This window comes from Lepidochelys olivacea, assembly GCF_965140295.1.
Source record: "Lepidochelys olivacea isolate rLepOli2 genome assembly, chromosome: 1".
Lineage (NCBI taxonomy): Eukaryota > Metazoa > Chordata > Testudines > Cheloniidae > Lepidochelys > Lepidochelys olivacea.
The window spans coordinates 121,585,593-121,602,126 of NC_140411.1; the positions used below are offsets into that span (position 1 = coordinate 121,585,593).

At 43.5% G+C, this 16,534-nt stretch overlaps 1 protein-coding gene across 4 annotated transcripts in view; it reads left to right on the plus strand.

The window, feature by feature from the left end:
• Positions 1-16,534, plus strand: part of INPP4A (inositol polyphosphate-4-phosphatase type I A) — a 206,251-nt gene that overhangs the window by 153,722 nt on the left and 35,995 nt on the right. For 2 of the 4 annotated variants that reach the window (XM_084612411.1, XM_084612412.1), the window contains 3 exons: positions 2,160-2,343; positions 4,626-4,844; positions 7,681-7,948. In XM_084612411.1, the coding sequence (XP_084468537.1) occupies positions 2,160-2,343; positions 4,626-4,844; positions 7,681-7,948 (671 nt within the window). The remainder of the gene's footprint in view (positions 1-2,159; positions 2,344-4,625; positions 4,845-7,680; positions 7,949-16,534) is intronic. The other 2 variants (XM_084612413.1, XM_084612414.1) reach the window with 1 other exon arrangement.

A 16,534-nucleotide genomic window follows, 5' to 3' on the forward strand; every position in this document is an offset into this window, starting at 1 on the left:
AACAAAAAAAGATTCAGGAAATGTTTTTTGACAAATAGATTCCTTACTAGGCATATTAATTCAGAACTCTGAGTAATAATTCATTTAAACTACAATACAGAACCATATTTCCCATACCCCTCAGAAGTAGTGCAAAGGCTTGGGGGAGTCAGGGGTAATGGAGGAGCTGAGAGAGAGGAAAGTAATTGCTGGGAAGGAGCCTGGATGTGAACTTGGAGGGTTGTTGGGTACAGGTGGGAAAAGTATGGAACAGGTTTTTTGGGGTGGGGTGGGGAAGAGATTGTTAGGGAACTTCCTCCATGTAGACCCTGGCTGACCCCTAGCCTCTCCCATTCAGTCTGGCACATCTGCCTATCCCCATGTGTCCCTGCATCTCCTGTCCACACATGTCCCTGCACCCCAATTCAGACACCCACTCCCCCATCTCCACATGTCCCTGCACCCCTCCTCCTGTCCACACATGTCTCTGCACCCCCCCTCTGCTCCCATGTGTCTCTTCACCCCTCCCCCTCTCCTTATATGTCTCTGTGCCCCCACTCAGCCATCCCCCTTCCCTCATGTGGCCCTGCACCTGTCCCCATGTGGCTTTGCACCTGCACTCCCATTCAGTTCCTGCTGCAGTCTGTCCTCCCCAACTAGCCCTTATAAGTCCCTGTCTGACTCCCCAGCAGCCCCGGGCTGTCTGCCTTCCCATATATCCTGTCTCCTGCCCTGGCCCAACAGGCACTGTGAAGAAGGCACTGCAGGCGCTTTCTCTTCTGTATCTGGCTGGGAGCGGCTGTTTTGTTCTATCACCACATCGCCCCCCGGTGGGCAAAAGGCAGAACTGTAACAATTTTCTGGCAGAAGCTATTTTCTGCACACAAAAAACGTTAAAATATGTATGGCACATTAATTATGCACATGTGCAGTGGTGCAGAATTCCCCCAGAAATAGAATATACATTCCTCAAGTTTCCTTGCAAAAGTTTATAAAAATTAAAATATGTTCCCCATCAGTGGCTTAACTCCCCCCACCCTTCCCCCAGAGCAAAAGAATTCAGACTCAGAGAGAGTGATTTGAGGCAATTGCACCTGGGAAATTAGGCTCTCTGATATGCTAAGCATGGCTTTGTCCACCAAACAACAGCTGGCGTTTACACTAACAATAGGTACTTTTATGTCTAATGGCTACAATGAAGCAATTAATGACAGGAAAAAGTGAGGCGGAGGAGAAATAAATTACCATGTGCCAGTTTAGGCATCTCTGACTTGACACTTCATCCAGAATAGGAAAGCACGCTTGTCACACCCTGAGCAGAGACAAAGGCAATAAAACATCTGCATGCTGTTCCATGCAGCTGGTACGTCAGCTGACTCTGAGTGCAGGGTTATAAAATTGCAGTGGAGATGTATGGCTCAGACTGAAGCCCCACGAAATCCTAGACCCAAAGCTCCAGCCTGAGCCTGAACGTCTACACTGCAATTTTGTAGCTCCACAGCCCGAGTTTCATGATTAGAGACTTTCTACTGGTATAACTATTTCAGTTCAGGGTGTGGTTTTTCCCCCCTAAATAGTTATAATGGGTCAACCCTAATGTGGATGCAGTTACACTGATATAAAGATGCATTTTACTGGTGTAGTCTATTCTCCTTTTCATCTGGGAATAAGCTGTACTGGTGTAAGTACTATGATATCAATGTAACTGTGTCCACAGTAGGGTGGGTTGTACAGCTTTAACTCTGCTGGTGTAGTTAAAGTGATATAGCTGTGTGCAGACAAGGCTAAAATTCCTAACCTGGCAAGGAGATATCAGGTGTAACTGTGTAAAGTGTCTGCATTTTGGGAAGAGAGTGGAGCAAGCAACCTAAGGAAACTGGTTCTGTCGCTGCTGACAAAATTTGTCATGCACATTCTCTTCAGAAAATTGTCCTTCCTGTATGTGGTCTGTGAGCACAGTCATTTAGCATTAGTAATTTTGCATCTGAACGTTTTCATTAAATACAGAGGTGCTCAGGTATAAGTGTTCCTGCTGTTTAATTGCGCAATTGGCCTTCCACGGTTAATTGTTAGCTTAGGTAAATTTTGTTGTCTGCAATTCCTTTTTCGGCATGAAGAAGTGTGACTAGAGCGTTTATACCTTCTGATAGATTGTCTTTAAATTGTTTCTTCTTTTTCAGCACTTCAACAAGCTCCCAGTCTATAATATACATACCACAGGACATTATTAGAGCAAAGGAAATTATTGCACAAATCAACACCCTGAAAACTCAAGTCAGTTACTATGCCGAAAGGCTCTCGAGAGCTGCCAAGGATAGATCAGCTAATGGCCTTGAAAGATCACTTGCCATTTTGGCAGATAAGGTACGAGAACACCAAAACAAAATCACTGATAAAAGTGAAGTGAGACATGTTCTGAAGCACCCCTTTTTTTGTGAGCTCCCTGAAAAATCCAAAAATGGTCTCTTTTGTGGCCCCACCCAGCCCCAATGGAAGATAAATCCAGATGGAATTTCTGAATTTGCCACCCTTTATTCAGGTTTTCTCTTCTCTTCCACTCACTCTTGCCTCCACCTCCTATGGATGGAGTGGTGAGGACCGAGAAAGAAGAGTGATACCTACTGACTTCCTTCCCCAAGTTTAAAGTATCATCTCCACCACATGTCCAGAAAACCCTAAATTCACTTTCACACTCATGTCTCTATAATCACTGATTGGTTTGTTGCGCTCATATCATGCAACTGGAACTTGAAGAAACTGGAACACCACAAGGAGTATTCATTATCGTTTCATTTGTATAATAATGACATGAACTTGGGGCAAATTGTAGTGATGCTGTTCAATTAATACTTGACTCCTGTAGCCTGATCTGTAGATTATGAATAAAAATCCCCAGTTATCACTTTGAGGGTTGACAGGTTCTTGTCCCAAGATCAGGGCCGGTATTATTTAAATTATTTTATTGTTGGGAACCCCGATGTGCACAGGTGCAACACTCACACTATAAGAACTCTCTTTTATATTTACAAGTAAATAATTTATTAATATGTTTAGCAAAGTCAAACACTCTAACTCAGTAAGGTAGATAGCAATAATACAGAAAGTACATCTGAACATCCATACTCTCACCATCCCTTGCAGAACAACCTGAAATGTTAGCCATTATTTTCCTCGTCACCGTCACCTTCATCAGTGGCCATCATTCTGGCCCCTCCCAAGGGCTACATTGCTCTACCCCAACTGCCCTTGGGATGCCACTTGTATAATACGTTACGCTGATGTTACCATGTCTAATGCATATTCAGTAAGGGTTTCTCCCCTCTTCCTTATTTGTATTTCCTTCCCTTACCAATGTTAAGGTGTCCTTCTATAGGTCAGTGCATTTATGATTTCTCTCCATTATCATACGTGTCAATTGGTTGTCATGGCACTCTTGTGGTCGGATGTTCCGACCAGAAGCTGGTATCACTTATGTTCTGTGGTTGACTGATGTCCATTATGGACAAGATTCCACCCCTACACTCTACTTCCAATTCTCCAGAACTTATGAATTACCTACGTTTATCTATGCCAAAGGTCATAGGCCTCATGCTAACTGCTGAAGCCAATGACTTACAGGATACAAGCCTGTAGGTTCCTTGCATTACTGCTGAATATAATAAAGCAGAATATAATGCAAAGCAGTGAATATAATAGAGGTAAACTAGCCCACTGGGCTACACTCCACTCAATAAAAATGGACTGAACAGGCAATCAGAATGAAACTTCTTCACAAGGACAAGAACAAATGCAGTTTTATAGAACTCTTTTGTTGTAGTAGTCTGAGTTCTAAGAAAGCATAGCTAATAAATAAGCAGTACTCTGACAGAGAATGCATTTGATAGTTAATTTACAGTATACCCACTTGGGGTGCCTGTATACTTTCCCATAATGCAAGAATGTATGTGATGAAATTAAAGTTAAAAATATACAGAAAAATACTTGTACATGGTGTATATCTGACCTGTGGATTCTCTGCTGCTGGATATTAAGGCACATAGTTTAGTAAGGTGTTTTTTAAATAGGTGAATAAGAATAGTATCTGAAGTTATATTATCTAGGAGAAAGGTAGGTCAGCAATCCTCATGCTTCAGGGCTTACGTACATCATTTGCCAGAATAAGGAAGAAATTCCCCCCAGGATACAGTATTGCACAGTGAGATGGATGTTTCATGCCTTCCTCTGAAGCATGTATTATTAGCCATTGGCTGAGACAGGATATTAAACTAAATGGAACATTGCCATACCAGAGGAGACCAATTTCTGTGGACTGTAGAAAGGTGCCTGAGGTGTGGTGTGTGTTTTTTTTTTTTTTTTTAAAGACTGTTTCACTTAACAGAAAATGAAGTGCTGGTTCTAGGTAGATGCACTAGGAACTGTAGGTATTTGTTAAATATTCAGCATGTGTAGTCCTAAAATGTCAGTACACATTTTTGAAAATTACACTTCACATTTTTGCTTCCTATACATCCTTTTAAGGCCCTGCTGTAAAATAAGCAGCACAAACTCAAAATGAGGGTAGTTTTTTTTTTAAATGAAAAAATAAGAATGTAGGTAAGGATTTAAAAGTGAAAATGCTTTCAAATTCTGTTTTCTATCATTTTTAGACGCGGCAGCTTGTCACTGTCTGTGATTGCAAGTTATTGGCAAATTCAATACATGGATTAAATGCTGCAAGGCCAGATTATATAGCCTCAAAGGCATCTCCAACCTCTGGAGAGGGGGAACAAGTGATGCTAAGGAATGATCAAGACACCCTTGTGGCAAGATGGACAGGAAGAAATAGCCGATCTTCTCTGCAGGTGGATTGGCATGAAGAGGAATGGGTAGGTTTGCTGAATGGAGGGATGATGTCTGCTGATGTCATCTCCTTTTTTCCCTTTTAGTATCCCTTTATTCCCTAGCCCTATGACCCTTAGCATGTAGCTACTAGCCACTTGTCACCGATATCTACAAGTCTTATTTTGGAGCACATCACTGCATGTTTTAGGCCTGGTTTACACTTAAAATGTATGTTGACATAGCTGTGGCACTCAGGGGTGTTAAAAATCCACACCCCTGTGTGCCAACCTGTATTTTAAGTGTTGATGCAATTAGGTTGATGAAAGAATGGATAGCTCAGTGGTTTGAGCATTGGCCTGCGAAACCCAGGATTGTGAGCTCAATCCTTGAGGGGGCCATTTAGGGATCTTTGGCAAAAAAAATTGGGGACTGGTCCTGCTTTGAGCAGGGGGTTGGACTAGATGACCTTCTGAGGTCCCTTCCAACCCTGATATTCTATAATGTCGTTGTGCTCAACCTAGCTACTGTAGCTTAGGGAGGTGGGGTTCCTACAGCAAGGGAATAATGCCTTCCATCACTCTAAACTGCATCTACACTATGGGGTATGGTGCCATAGCTATGTCACTGTAGTCCTCGAAGGTAGACATGTTGTTAGTTGCCCAAAGGGGTCACTGATAAGTGTCTTGAAGTGCTCCTTCTGCCCTCTCTCTGTCTGCCCTTTGAGCAGCAGGAGCAGAAGCAGGCACTGAAAAATTAGCCTGAGTTTCTTGCATAATAGCAGAGTCAGATCAAGTCTACATTACAGACCTATGCTGGTATAACTCTGTTGCTCAGGGATGTGAAATATTAACACCCCCGAGCAAGTAAGTTATACCGACCTAACCCCACCCCGTGTAGATGGTGGTATGTTGACGTCTTCTCCCACTGACCTAGCTACTGCCTCTCGGGGAGGTGGATTAACTATGCCAACAGGAGAATTCTCTCCCATCGGTGCAGGAGCATCTTCACTTAAGCGCTACAGTGACACAGCTGCATCAATGCATTTTAAGTGCAGACCTGCCCTCAGTCACTTGGGCCACCTGGCTGTACTGCAGTCAGTTCTATATTGAAAGTTAATTGAGTATTCTTTTTAATGAAACAATTAAGAAACATTGTGCAGGGTGTCCCTTTATCAATCTCCATACGCAGCCAAAAAAGAAGGAAAAAAATAGAACTCTTGCAGTATACGCTTAGATATTAGTTCTGAAAAACAGCTTTTCAAAGGCTTTCCTTGTTTTTTTAATCTAAATATTTAAGTGAGGTGTCTGTTTCTGTTTTAATTATGAGCTGCCTTTTAAAACAGGTCGCACCAAGAATTAAATAACTTTCCATCTAATGTTGCCAATTTAAATGAGAATTGAGCTGTCCGAACAGTGTAGTGAAACAGAATTGAATGCAGTGTTTATTAAAATTGTTGAAATTGATTAGAATTGTGATTAACCCTATGAAATACAGGAGGAAAAGAAATAATGTCAGTGAATTTTAGAGCTAATAATGATGATGTAAACTTTCCCTTCTGTATCTGATGGCTTATTGATTTTACATTATGCTATAATAGTATGTACGGGAAATTATGGGTGTGTACATATATATATATATATATATATATATATATATATATAAAAACTTTTATACCACAATATCATGTATTTTTATATTCACATATGTACTGTGTGTGTGTGTAAATAGACACACCAGCTACATATAAAAGTACTTGATACTGTGGTATAAAGGTTTTATCACCATGAGTTTGGATGGCCACATTACTCATAAGTGTGTTATACAGGTCATCCCAAATGGATGCCAATAAAATCTTCATACCATTTACAGGATTTACAAGGAAAATCTTTTAGGAATGTCTTGTCTTAGTTTTAAAATTTGTTGTTGGAACTATTTTTGTATCCCTCCAGCTGTAAATTCAGATTCCTTAGTTAGTTTGGCTAACTTTTTTAGAAGTAGTCTGTGACTTTGGAAGTCTCAGTTTCTGGGTGCCAAGCTTGGGAGACCTAGAGGCTGATTTTTCAAATTACTGATTACCCACAGATCTCATTGACTTCAGCTGAAGTTGCAGATGTGTGTTCTGCACTTTTGAAAAACAGGCCTAAGGTGTCTCAATTTGGGCAACAAAATTAGAGGCCACTTTTGAAAATTTTAGCTAATGAGTCAAACTATGCAGAGTTCAAAAGGGAGACACCAAAAAACCCTCTAAAATGAACTAAAATAGTCTTTCTGTACCTAAAAATAGCATGGCTTTAAAGTAAGCGCTCTCTAGCCATTTTAAAGCTAGAAGTGAGTGATGGATCCCATTGGGACGCTGGGGACTTCCCTTTCCAGTGGTACTAAGTTCCATTTCTAGTTATGCAAGAACACTGGGCACTGGAATTTAAAGTAACAATTTTTTAGGGATGGAAAAGCTGTCACTGGCCCAGACTAAACTTTATCCATTCTGAACCTCAGACAGGTGTAACTTTTGAGAAGAAAATTCCACATTTGGCTGAAGGAGGAGGAAACATTTTCCCTGTTAGGTTGATGGTTTAAAAAAAATGTGCATTTGAAGTTGAAATAATAACCGGGGAAATGGGTTAGTGGGCAGACGGCTTACGAGAGTCAGAATTGTATGACAAATTTATCACACAGCTCTGCAGCTTAACATTTGGATGTCACTTTAAACTTACGTAGATACATATGGAGTATGTATGTAGAAATGCAATGGCAAAGCGCAAACTTTCCTAAGCAATTTTGTCTAGAACCACAGCATGCAAAGTATCTCTTTTTTGCAAATGTTCTTGTCATCTAATGTTGGGATCTTCTTAATTGAAAAGGGGACATTTTTCTTTCAAGGAAAAAGTTTGGTTGAATGTTGACAAAAGTCTGGAGTGCATTATTCAGAGAGTGGACAAACTTCTCCAGAAAGAGCGTTTGCACAGCGATAGCTGTGAAGATGTTTTCCAGTGTGACATCAGCTGTACTAGTAAGAAAGGTAATCGGGATACTCGTGCCTACTGGATAAATCCAAAAGGCTTAGATGAGACCTCATCCTCACCTTCATCATCCTCACCACCATCTTCAACCATATCATCCTCTGCATGCCATTCTCACAGAAACACAAGTGCGTATGACAGACACCGCTTTGCTGTATGTTGGCATATTTCTTAAACCTTTTAATCCATCTTTTATGTCAAATTCTAAATTTTTTAAATAGTAAAGATACCAGACAACGGGGCCTGGGTGAGTTTGGAGTTGCTAATCTTTGAAGTGAAATCCTGGCCCCACTGAAATCAATGGCAAAACTCCTACTGACTCCAGTGGGATCAGAATTTCACCCTTGGTGTTCTGAGAGCTGCGGTTCCAGATTTCAGATGAATAGAATGAATCTGGAAAATATCATAGCCGGATATACTCAGCATATGGGTCAGGCTGTGACAGTTATGCCAGTACCTCATTATTTTTTCTCTTGGCATCAGCTTGTCGGCTGCATCAGGGCTATTCCGGTGTACCTTTTAAAAGATAAAATAAAACATGAAAGTGGCCCATGCAGTAATACAATGCTGATGAACAGAGCTGAGCTGCCAGACTGTAATGCCAAATGAGAGTGCAGGGAAGGTGGAAGGGAAGTACTGCTGGGTGAGAGGTTCCAGAAGAGTGAGCTAAGAACAGATAGGTGCATTGGGTTTTTAAGATGTGTATGATATTTATCCTCCTACTGATCTGCTCCTCAAGTGAATGAGTATTTCTCAGGTGAATGAGGTGACCTGGTGATGATAGAATCATAGAATATCAGGATTGGAAGGGACCTCAGGAGGTCATCTAGTCCAACCCCCTGCTCAAAGCAGGACCAATCCCCAATTAAATCATCCCAGCCAGGGCTTTGTCAAGCCTGACCTTAAAAACTTCTAAGGAAGGACATTCTACCACCTCCCTAGGTAACGCATTCCAGTGTTTCACCACCCTCCTAGTGAAAAAGTTTTTCCTAATATCCAACCTAAATACCAACTGTCCAGAGCTTCACAAATTGCTTTAGCAACAGAAAGCAGTCTTGTTGTCTCAAAACACCTAGCTAAGACTATTACCGCAAGTTAACAAGGGATCTGAAACATGAACATGCTTAAACCATAGCAGCCTTAATATCCAACAAGAACTTAAAGGTAGTTAACATCCCAAGGGATCAGCTGGAGTTAGTGTATGCATTATAGACAAAGAGGAAAAATATAAACTTTACTCTTTGGGGAGTACAGGAAGATAGCAGGAGAGGATAGTCTGGTCAGAAACTGATGTTTCATGGGCAAATCATCATCTACTATCACTTCTGTACTACCCAGACACACAAACTGCAAAATTGCAAACTGAAGGCTGCAATGATTTTGAGGTGAATTACCACATTGGAGGCATACATAAGCAAGAAAACTTGTTCCATGAGCCTGTAAAAAAAAAAAAAAAAAAAAAAAAAAATCTAGGATACCAGTGAGAGACACTTGGACTTTTGGAGAACCAGCACGAGAAAGGCACCTTCTATCTTACTACACGCTACTGTCTGACTAAAGCATAACTACGGGTCCTGATGACCAAGGATAACGTGCTCTTGTTCCTACCATTTATTTATGAAGGGCAGCAGCGTGTAGTGGACTGAGCATATGACTAGGAACCAGGAACTCCTGAATTCTACATCTGGCTCTGCTGCTGATTTGCTGTATGGCGTTGGGCAGGTCACTTATGCTTATTTTTTCAAGTCTGGGTGCCTTAAAGTGAGGCAGTTAAATCTGTACTTAGGTACCTAAATCAAAGTGGTCTGAATTTCAGAAGTGCCCAAGTTGTAGTTCCCACTGAAGTCAATGAGAATTTGAAAATTAAGCTACTTTGACCTACGTGGCTAAATATGCATTTAGGTGCCTACATACAGGCACCTTTGTTGGAACAGTTTGGCTGTAATCTTTTTAGGTGCCAGTTCACCCATTTGTAAAATGGCAGAACAGACAAAATGCTTTCAGGGGCCCTGAGGGATAGAGAAGGGCAAAGCACACTTACTCGTGGCCTCTGCAACGCGTTTTGGAAATGTGTAGTGTGAGCTCCCTCTCATCTTTCCATTAGTGCAATTCTCCAGGCACCCCCTATCCCAACAGACTTACTGGCTAGTCATGGCTGTCAGTAGTGCTAGTAGACCCCTGCTGCACTCCAGTTGATGGTTTTGTCCCATTAGGAAGCATGAGGGAAGGAGGGGCTCCTGGCAAGTTTTCTCCCCTTGCCACCAATGTGATTGTCTGGGGCCCAATCATACTGCTTTTTCAGTGAGTTAAATGGCAGTTTGATCAGCCTTAAGTTGTAACTGTGAGGTTATCTGTATCTTAGCGTGTATAAACTGACTGAAAATAATGCATGCAGCTATTTAAAAGTAACTGTTGGTTTGCATGGTAAGGTTGCCTTAAAATTGGCTCAGGAATTTAAGTAAAGTTATGGTAATATGTGGTATCAAAGTAATCAATCAGTCAGATTTTATAGTACAAGCATAAAACGTAGGAAAGAAAAGATCGTTGTAGTCCATTCTCCTGCTAGTGCAGCTGTAAACTCAATAACATTATCAAAACTATTAGTTCAACTGGTGCTAAATATATTGTAAATAAATAATGCCTTAAGCATGTGAGTGAGAGAAATTCTTAAACTCATCCTACTTTTAAGCTCTATTTTAGGTTTACAAATTTCCTACCTCTGCATGAAATTTCAGAATGACTTTATTTTTGTGTCTTGATTTTTTTAAAAACCGTTTTCATGATAGTCATTGTCAAGGTTCCTCCCCCACTCTGAACTCTAGGGTACAGATGTGGGGACCTGCATGAAAAACCTCCTAAGCTTATCTTTACCAGCTTAGGTCAAAACTTCCCCAAGGTAACAAATATTACCCCCGTTATCCTTGGAATGGCCGCTACCACCACCAAACTAATACTGGTTACTGGGGAAGAGCTGTTTGGACGCGTCCTTCCCCCCAAAATACTTCCCAAAACCTTGCACCCCACTTCCTGGACAAGGTTTGGTAAAAAGCCTCACCAATTTGCCTAGGTGACTACAGACCCAGACCCTTGGATCTTAAGAACAATGAACAATCCTCCCAACACTTGCACTCCCCCTTTCCTGGGAAATGTTGGATAAAAAGCCTCACCAATTTGCATAGGTGACCACAGACCCAAACCCTTGGATCTGAGAACAATGAAAAAGCATTCAGTGTTTTACAAGAAGACTTTTAATAAAAAATAGAAGTAAATAGAAATAAAGAAATCCCCCCTGTAAAATCAGGATGGTATATATCTTACAGGGTAATTAGATTCAAAAACATAGAGAACCCCTCTAGGCAAAACCTTAAGTTACAAAAAAGATACACAGACAGAAATAGTTATTCTATTCAGCACAATTCTTTTCTCAGCCATTTAAAGAAATCATAATCTAACACATACCTAGCTAGATTACTTACTAAAAGTTCTAAGACTCCATTCCTGTTCTGTCCCCGGCCAAGACGACTACAGACAGACACACAAACCCTTTGTTTCTCTCCCTCCTCCCAGCTTTTGAAAGTATCTTGTCTCCTCATTGGTCATTTTGGTCAGGTGCCAGCAAGGTTACCTTTAGCTTCTTAACCCTTTACAGGTGAGAGGAGCTTCCCCTGGCCAGGAGGGATTTCAAAGGGGTTTACCCTTCCCTTTATATTTATGACACGCCCCCCAAATCTCAGCTAGGGTGAAACACTGGCTGGGATTTCTTCCTGGAGCTCTAGGAAAACAGAGTTAATAAGACACATGCATCTCTAAATATACTACCAAGTACATAAAGACTAACAATATTTTCCACATCTCAAGGACGATTTTAACCAGTTGATTCTGGGAAACTTTCACGGGAGAGTGCATCAGCCACTTTGTTAGAAGCTCCTGAGATGTGTTGGATGTCGAAATCAAAATCTTGGAGAGCTAAACTCCACCGAAGAAGTTTTTTGTTAGTTTCTTTGACGGTGTGAAGCCACTTTAGTGCAGCATGGTCGGTTTGCAGGTGGAAACGCCGTCCCCAAACATATGGGCGTAGCTTTTCCAGAGCGTAGACAATGGCATAACATTCTTTTTCAGTGACTGACCAGTTGCTTTCCCTCTCAGACAGTTTTTTGCTGAGAAACACTACAGGGTGGAATTCTTGATCAGGTCCTTTCTGCATTAAAACTGCTCCCACACCACGCTCGGATGCATCTGTGGTTACTAGGAACGGTTTGTCAAAGTCTGGGGCCCTTAGTACAGGGTCAGACATGAGTGTCGCTTTAAGCTTGTTAAAGGCCTTCTGACACTTTCCGGTCCACTGAACAGCATTTGGCTGTTTCTTTTTGGTTAGGTCTGTCAGTGGGGCAGCGATTTGGCTGTAGTGCGGTACAAATCGTCTGTAATAACCGGCCAAGCCTAAGAAGGATTGAACCTGTTTCTTTGACTTTGGGACAGGCCACTTTTGGATAGCCTCCACTTTGTCCTGTAGGGGGCTGATAGTTCCTTGACCCACCTGGTGTCCAAGGTAAGTCACTCTGTTTAGGCCTATTTGACACTTCTTAGCCTTAACAGTTAGTCCTGCCTCCCTTATGCGCTCAAGGACTTTTTGTAGATGTTCCAGGTGGTCTGCCCAGGAATCCGAAAATATGGCCACATCGTCAAGGTAGGCGACTGCATATTCTCCTAATCCCGCTAGGAGACCATCTACAAGTCTTTGGAAAGTGGCGGGTGCATTTCGCAGCCCGAAAGGGAGTACATTAAATTCATACAGCCCGAGATGTGTGATGAAGGCTGACCTTTCCTTGGCAGATTCATCTAGCGGTACCTGCCAGTACCCCTTGGTTAAGTCCAAGGTAGAGATGAACTGGGCCCGTCCCAGTTTCTCTAATAGTTCATCTGTGCGTGGCATGGGATAGTTGTCTGGGCGAGTTACAGCATTTAGCTTACGGTAGTCCACGCAAAAACGTATTTCCCCATCTGGTTTGGGAACTAGAACCACTGGAGATGCCCATGCACTTTCAGAGGGGCGGATTACACCCATCTGTAACATATCCTGGATCTCCCGTTCTATAGCAGTTTTAGCTTGAGGAGACACCCGGTAAGGGTGGACCCTAATTGGGTGAGCATTACCTGTGTCAATGGAGTGGTATGCCCGTTCAGTCAGTCCTGGGGTGGCTGAGAACGTTGGCGCGTAGCTAGTGCACAGCTTCTGGATCTGCTGTCGCTGCATACGCCCAAGGGTCATGGAGAGGTTCACCTCTTCCACACCACCAGCACATTTCCCTTCGTAATAGACACCTTCAGGCCACTCAGCGTCGTCTCCTCCCTGGGCTGTAAACTGACAAACCTTTAATTCTCTGGAATAAAAGGGCTTTAGAGAATTAATATGATACACCTTAGGCTTTCGGTTGGAGGTGGGGAATGCTATGAGATAATTAACAGCTCCCAGGCGCTCCTGGACCACGAATGGCCCTTCCCACGATGCTTCCATTTTATGGGCCTGGAGCGCCTTTAAGACCATGACCTGGTCTCCTACTTTGAAGGAACGCTCTCTGGCATGTTTATCATACCAGGCTTTTTGCTCTTTTTGAGCATCCTGTAAGTTTTCTCTAGCAAGGGCTAAAGAGGTTCGGAGGGTGTTTTGTAGGTTGGTTACAAAGTCCAGAATGTTAGTTCCTGGAGAAGGTGTAAATCCCTCCCATTGCTGCTTCACCAACTGCAATGGCCCCTTAACCTCACGGCCATATACAAGTTCAAATGGGGAAAACCCTAAACTGGGATGTGGTACAGCTCTGTAGGCAAAGAGCAACTGCTGCAATACTAGGTCCCAATCATTGGAGTGCTCATTTACGAATTTACGTATCATGGCCCCCAAAGTTCCATTAAACTTCTCCACCATGCCATTTGTTTGATGATGGTAAGGAGTGGCAACCAAGTGATTTACCCCATGAGCTTCCCAAAGGTTTTTCATAGTTCCTGCCAGGAAATTAGTCCCTGCATCTGTGAGGATGTCAGAGGGCCAACCTACCCTGGCAAAAATGTCTGCTAGTGCCTGGCACACACTTTTAGCCCTGGTGTTGCTTAGAGCTACTGCTTCCGGCCATCGGGTGGCAAAATCCATGAAAGTCAGTATGTACTGCTTTCCTCTGGGTGTCTTTTTCGGAAAAGGACCCAGAATATCCACAGCTACTCGCTGAAATGGAACTTCAATGATGGGGAGTGGCTGGAGAGGAGCTTTGACCTGGTCTTGGGGTTTTCCCACTCTTTGGCACACCTCACAAGACTGGACATAGGTAGAAACATCCTTGCCCATTCCCTCCCAGTGGAATGACCCCCCCAAACGGTCTTTGGTCCTGTTCACCCCAGCATGGCCACTAGGGTGATCATGGGCTAAGCTCAAGAGCTTGGCCCGGTATTTAGTTGGAACTACCAACTGTCTCTGAGGATGCCAGTCTTCCTGGTGTCCCCCAGAAAGAGTTTCCTTGTATAAAAGTCCTCTTTCTACAACAAACCTGGATCGATTAGAAGAGCTGAGAGGCGGTGGGTTGCTCCGTGCCGCCGTCCAAGCTCTCTGGAGGCTTTCATCTGCTTCCTGTTCGGTCTGGAACTGTTCCCTTGATGCTGGAGACATCAGTTCCTCATGGGATTGTGGACCTAGGCTTGGTCCCTCTGGAAGCGATATAGGGGATGGAGCTGTTTCTGTTGACTGTGAACCGCTCTCCGCTGGTGCACTATGTTGGGATTCAGGCTCCGGCTGAGCCTCTTGTGTAGGGTTATCGGCTGCTGCCAGTTCAGGTTCGGTGGGGCCCTCTGGTGTTGAGGTTGCAAGTACTGGATTCAGTGCTGACACGGGGTCTGGTGTTGGTTGTTTGGCTGGTTCCGGTTCTGGGACTGGTTCCGTCTGGGTCTCTGGGACTGGATCCACTACTGCTGTTGCAGACATTGGCCTGGGGTCCAGGTCCATCACCTCTGACTGGGTCCTGATAGAAGTTTCCGGAACAGAGCTAGGCCTCACGGCTTGTTTAGCCTGGTTGCGGGTGACCATTCCCACCCTCTTGGCCTGCTTCACATGATTGGCCAAGTCTTCCCCCAACAGCAGAGGGATGGGATAATCATCATAGACTGCAAAAGTCCACATTCCTGACCAGCCCTTGTACTGGACAGGCAACTTGGCTGTAGGCAAATTGAAAGAGTTGGACTTGAAGGGTTGAATCGTCACTTGGATCTCTGGGTTGATTAAATTGGGGTCCACTAAGGAAGCATGGATAGCTGACACTTGTGCTCCGGTGTCCCTCCACGCGGTGACCTTCTTCCCACCCACACTCACAGTTTCCCTCCGCTCCAAGGGTATCTGGGAGGTATCTGGGCCTGTGGACCTCTGGTGTGATTCCGGTGCAATGAACTGTAATCTGTTGGGGTTCTTGGGGCAGTTGGCCTTTACATGCCCCAGCTCGTTACACTTAAAACATCGTCCAGCTGACGGGTCACTGGGGCGAGGAGGGTTGCTGGAGAACGGGGTGGTGGGACGATAAGGGGTCTGGAGGGTTCTTTGGGAGGTAGGTGGGGCTTTGGGCGGCCCCCGGTAATAGGGTGTGGTCTGGGGTGGTCCCTTCTGGTCTCCGCTCCAACTGCGACCAGTTTTCTTCTTCTCTGCCACCTCCACCCATCTGGCTCCAATCTCTCCTGCCTCAATTACAGTTTTGGGTTTCCCATCTAGGATGTATCTTTCTATTTCCTCAGGAACACCCTCTAAGAATTGTTCCATTTGCATTAGGAAGGGCAAATTTACTGGAGATTCAACACTTGCTCCTGATATCCAGGCATCCCAATGTTTTACAATGTGGTAGGCATGTCGGGTAAATGACATGTCTGGTTTCCACCTTAGGGCTCGGAACCTCCGACGAGACCGCTCGGGTGTTATCCCCATTCTGACTCTCGCCTTGGATTTAAACAGTTCATACTTGTTCATATGTTCTTTAGGCATTTCAGCTGCCACCTCAGCTAAGGGTCCACTGAGCTGCGGCCTCAGCTCTACCATGTATTGGTCAGTAGAGATGTTGTACCCAAGGCAGGCCCTTTCGAAGTTTTCTAAGAAGGTCTCAGTATCATCACCTGCCTTGTAGGTGGGGAACTTTCTGGGATGGGAAGTGGTACCTGGAGAAGGATTGCTAGGGTTTGTTGGTATATTCTGCTGGGCCTTTATCCTCTCCATCTCCTCCACATGCTTCCTTGCCTCCATTTCCCTCTTGTGGGCAGCCTCCTGTACCTCCTTCTCCAGCCGCATGAGTTCTATCTGTCTTTCATGTTCCCTTTGTTTTTCCTCAGCCTGAAATTTGGCTAATTCCAGCTGTAGTCGAGCTGAGGATTTGGCCATTCTAACCTCTCTGTTTTTAACTAACTTTACACCCGAGGTTTAGAAATAAACAAACAAAACTTGGCTGTAAACTTTTGCTGTGCTGGAATAGAGTACCTATTCTCTGATAGTGATTGTCAGCCTACAGAAAAAGACAATTCCCTTGTCTCTGCTCTGGGCCCAAATTAAAGCAAAAAACCTCCAACTACTTGGAAAACTGCTTACCCAGCCCAAAGAAAAAAAAAAATTTCTTTTCAAACCTGTGCTCCTTGTAAAACAAAAAAAAAAAAATCAAAATCCTAAAAAAAAACCCTGCCACTTTTGTCTCCAGGCAAAT